The following is a 4,521-nucleotide window of genomic DNA, read 5'->3' on the forward strand; positions in this document are numbered from 1 at the left end:
TGTTTCTTCTCTCTTCCCTAAGGAATTTCCCTGAAGACAGGACAGAAAGGTACCGAGCAGCCAACCCCAAACCAGGCACGGAGGGCTGGCCCCACGTCTCCGTTGCCGGGCCGTGGAGCTGGGCGAGTGCAGCATCGGTGTGGCAAGCAGGTGGCTCAGTACTCTGGGCGCAGGGCCTGGGTGCGGGTAGTGAGGAGAAGTGCAGATGCCCTGGTCCTGACTAGGCAGGGACTTGGGGAGGGCCAGGCCCGAGCGCGGGATGACAGAGTGGCCCGCTGGGAGTGGATGGGTAGGGGACGGGGTTGCCTGTCCGCCTCTCAGACGAGGCTTCCCTTTGGGCAGGAGCGCAAAGAGGTGCAGCCGGGGCTCTTTGGCCTTCTTGTTATCTCCTGTGCAGGAATTCTTCCTTAGCAGCCAGTTCTTTGCGCTACGAAACTCCCTTCCTCCTACCCCTGTACTGGTGCCCGGAGACGCCTGTTTATTGGGAAGGAGGGAGACGGAATCTTTAGAGAAGGCAGTGGGTCAGCGCCCCTTCTTCGCGGTGGGCAGGGCGAGGGGGCCCAAAGCTCTGCTTATGTGTGAAAGAGAGAGGGCAATCCAGAGCCTGAGCCTCCAGGCCCGGGCCAGGAGCGAGTCAGACGCCTGTGACCACTGCGCAGGATCGGGCCCAGGTCACTGCACAAAGTGACGGCAGCTCCCTATTCAGTACGCACCGTCCAGCCTCTCCTCTCCCCTGCCTGCCCTGGCCAGCACCAGAATGAGAGATGACGACGGGCCTCAGGAGTGTGTGTGTGTGTGTGTGTGTGTGTGTGTGTGTGTGTGTGTGTGTGAGAGAGAGAGAGAGAGAGGGCCTCAGGAGTGTGTGTGTGTGTGTGTGTGAGTGAGTGAGAGAGAGACAGACAGAGAGAGAGAGAGAGAGAGAGAGAGAGAGAGTCTGGGCGGGGAAACCCATACTAGAGCCCAACCCCACCTTGTGAGGTTTCAGTTCCTACAGACCTAAAGTAAATCAGACCTAAAGAAGTGTGAGTATGTATGTTGTAAACAGTTCCTATGGCTTGGACTTTTTAGGTGGCATCTTTAGAGAAAATAATCAAAAATAACCCCAGCGGGTGTCTGTGGGACTCAGCTTGCAGGGAATGAGATCTCCTAGTTTCCATGTTTCCAGCTTCACTCTCTCCCTTAAAGGACAGAACCTGGCTGTGCTGAAGAGAGGGCCAGGTTGCCTTGCTGAGGGCAAAGCCAAAGTAAGTCTTCTGCAGGGCCAGGATTGCGCGAATGAACTCTGCAAGGTGATGGGAAGAGAGGGACTAGAAAGGAGCTAATTTAGGTTAAAGTTAGGGAGGCCAGAGAAAAAACCCAAAAGTCCGAAGGCACCTCTGAGCTATTTTGGAAAAGTGAGAATGTAAGTCTTTGGACAAAATAATTCCCTATTCCTGAACTTTTGTTTTCTCAGCAGTGGTGGAAACCAGCTAATTTCTTAGCTAGACAAACTCGCAAAAACGGTATTGTTTCTAGTCACTTGTAGCATCATTTGTAACTTTGCATGTGTTTGCTTCAAACCTGTTCGATGGATTGTTGCCCTTCCTAAAACAATTCCTACTATTCAGATTCCTTTACATAATTCAGGTTTTAGTACTGAGAGAGATGAAGAAGGAAAGAAAAGGAGGAGGGACTGATACAGAAAATAAATACTAGGTAAGGGATTTTCACCCTCCTGCTAAATAAATTTAAAGGTTTGCCTGACATTAATTGTCAGTGTCACTCTAAATGGAGTGATGTATCCTGTCAATTGTGAGGAACTGAGCTATTTTAAGAATGGGGAGTACTACCTGGTAGGCAGCATCATGACAGAAGGTGTCTTCTTGGCAGAAGTTTCGGTGACACAGAAATCCTATGGAGCCACAAACTCCCTCAACCAAGAGACCCACATTACCAAGTTATAGTCATTACTTTGCTCTAAATTCTCAGACACTTTTATTCCCTGTCCATAAGGGGGAGAGAGAGACAGGGGAAGATGGAGAAAGCAAACATCACAAATTTAAAACCTTGATTTTGTTTCATTTATTTAAATAAATATAAATATAAATTTTATATAAAACTATTCACAAGACTTCCAGTGACTTGGATTTTAAACTCTCCCCAGGCAAATTTTCAGAAAGCAAGACCTACAGGGTTTAATTTTCTAAGTTATTTGCAACTCAATACTTTCATTAAAAACAAAACAAAACAAAAAGAATCAAGAAACCCCGTGTTCTTATCAGGTTCTGAAAGACAGGGAAAGGGAAATGACATGCGCTTTCAAAAACCCACATACAGTTTTAAACTTAAACCAACCCTGTTTTTTCTTTGTTATATGATGAGACTGAGTTGAATCTAGATTATTTACATTAAAAAAAAAAGATCTATAACTGCGAGTGGAGTCCCAAACAAATAGGTCAAGTAGGAGACAGGAGAAGTGTCAGGCCCGGCATGTAAGCCCCCGGGAATACTGGTCTCCACCTTCTCCAGGTGGAACCACTGAAAGGCCAAGGATTTTGGCCCCTGGGTGCCTGCCACGTCGCGTTGTGTGTGGGGGGGGGGGAATTACGGGAGCGTGTAGGGAGAGGTGGGCAGCCCTCCCTCATAATGGGGAAATCTCCTTGTCATCGTTGGCCGAGACCGGCGACAAGGAGTCCTCGTCCTCTGAGCGCGCGTAGTGCGCCTGGCTGCCGACGCACTTGCAGCCCGTGTGACTGTTCCTCTGCGTGCCCTTCCCTTCCTTCTTATGCTTCACCCTGCGGTTCTGAAACCAGATTTTCACCTGCTTCTCTGACAGGTTCAGGTACGTGGCGATCTCGATCCTCCGGAGTCGAGACAAGTACATATTGGAAGAGAATTCCCGCTCCAGCTCCAGGAGCTGGGTGCTAGTGAACGCCGTCCTCATCCTCTTGCCATTGGGTACCTGGCTGGCGTCCGAACCCCCTGCAGACGGGCCAAGAGAGGGCAGAGAGGTAATTCTCGGGGGTGGGTGTGGGGAGGCGCTCCCACCCCACGTGCCATCCCTTGGAAAGGATGCCTCGCAAGGACTCACCCGTGAAGCTCAACCAAATACCTGTATTCATCTCTCACTCTTTCTCATTTCAAGACACATCGTTACTTAACCGGGAAGGACAGGGACGCCCAAAGCAAGTGAAGGCCTTTGATGTTCGGGACGTAAAGTCAGAGGATTAAAGTAGGGGGCGGGGGAGGGGTTGCATTGTCCGGTCGTCTCCCTTCAAGCCTAGCGGAAAGGCAGGCAGGCTTAGCCCAAAGCAACGAAACCCTTTTAGCCAGCCTCGACGCCGGAATGCCACACTTAAGTACAAATACACCCACCCCGGACCTCAGTCAGTTAACCTCCGATTTCTCAGCCCTCAAGTTCGAAGTCCCAAAGGCCCCGATGTTATGCAAGACTCGGGCACCAGATACCGGGAGTGAAGCGCACCAGGCTGCTTGGAGAGGCTGAGAAGGCTAACTCCCACCTTCGTGGAACGACTTCTGGGGACGACTCCACAGTTATACTAAAAGCCCCTCCTCCCTCCCTACCCCGCCCCCAGGCTCCCACTTCATCCACTGAAGGCGGAAAGTTTGCTCCCGGGAGCCGGCAAGGCACAGCGCGCAGGTGCCCAGAAACCCGGCCCTACCCATGGTGAGGCAGTGGAATCTCCGCGGGTCCGCCACGTTGTAGGTGGTGGCGGTGCAGACAGGTGCGTGGTGCTGCGGGTGCCCCAAGGCCGCCGCGGCCGCCGCCGCCGCAGCCGCCGCCGCCGCCGCCGCTGCAGCCGAGCCGGGCTGCTGGGGCTGGTGGTGGTGATGGTGGTGCTGCGGAGGGTGGTGGTGATGGTGCGCGTGGCTCACACGCGGGCAAAATTGTGCGTCCCCAGGACCCGAAGAGAACTGACTCTTGAGCAGGGGCAACGCCCCGGCGGCTGCCGCAGCCCCGCCACCCCCGGCCCCGGCACTCCCGGTCCCTGCGCTCCCGCCGCTGGAGCTCGCGGGCCCCCGTGGGGAGTGCAGGTGCGAAGTGACGCAGAGCGGGCAAACGCAGAACGCGCCGCTCTTGCGGGACGGGCAGCCCGTCCCGGACACGGACATCACCAACGGGGATGGCATGCCCAGCGGGATGAAGAAATCTGGCCCGGGGTGCGGCTCAGGAAGCGAGGGCGCGGGCCGTGAGGAGTCCTTGATGATGAGCGAGTCGACATAGAAGGAGCGCGACATGTCGCGAGGGGTGGGTGGCTGGAGGGCCCGGCCGGCCGTGGCGCCCCCTCCCCTCTCCTGTCCCGGGCGAGGCGCGAACGCAGGCGGTCAAGCCCTTGGGGACGCGGAGGTGTCGGCGTCTGGGCTGCGAACAAAGGGGTCCCTGGAGAGGGCTGGTCCTCACGTCCCCCGCCCGACGCCCAGGCTCCGGGATTTTATAGCCCCCACCCCGACACGTGATGCTGCGGAGTACCGCTCGGCTCAGGCTCCTCGGCAGCTCCCCACCCTCGGGATAGGCTGCCC

At 55.1% G+C, this 4,521-nt stretch overlaps 1 protein-coding gene across 1 annotated transcript; it reads right to left on the bottom strand.

The window, feature by feature from the left end:
• Positions 1 to 2,620: 2,620 nt before the first annotated feature.
• GSX2 (GS homeobox 2) lies at positions 2,621 to 4,239 on the bottom strand. The gene is made up of 2 exons (XM_024131946.1): positions 3,663 to 4,239; positions 2,621 to 2,961 (listed from the first exon to the last, which is right to left on the bottom strand). Exons 1-2 carry the CDS (start codon positions 4,237 to 4,239, stop codon positions 2,621 to 2,623), a joined length of 918 nt encoding a protein of 305 aa, XP_023987714.1.
• Between the last annotated feature and the right edge of the window lie 282 nt (positions 4,240 to 4,521).

Source organism: Physeter macrocephalus, chromosome 7, assembly GCF_002837175.3.
Source record: "Physeter macrocephalus isolate SW-GA chromosome 7, ASM283717v5, whole genome shotgun sequence".
NCBI lineage: Eukaryota > Metazoa > Chordata > Mammalia > Artiodactyla > Physeteridae > Physeter > Physeter macrocephalus.

What these genes read in the sequence shown, in the direction of transcription:
- GSX2 (XM_024131946.1), bottom strand. Translation starts at nt 4,239, where the DNA reads ATGTCGCGCTCCTTCTATGTCGACTCGCTCATCATCAAGGACTCCTCA. An exon ending in ATTCCACTGCCTCACCATGG is followed by an intron (nt 2,962 to 3,662) that starts GTAGGGCCGGGT and finishes GCCCGTCTGCAG; the next exon opens with GGGGTTCGGACGCCAGCCAG.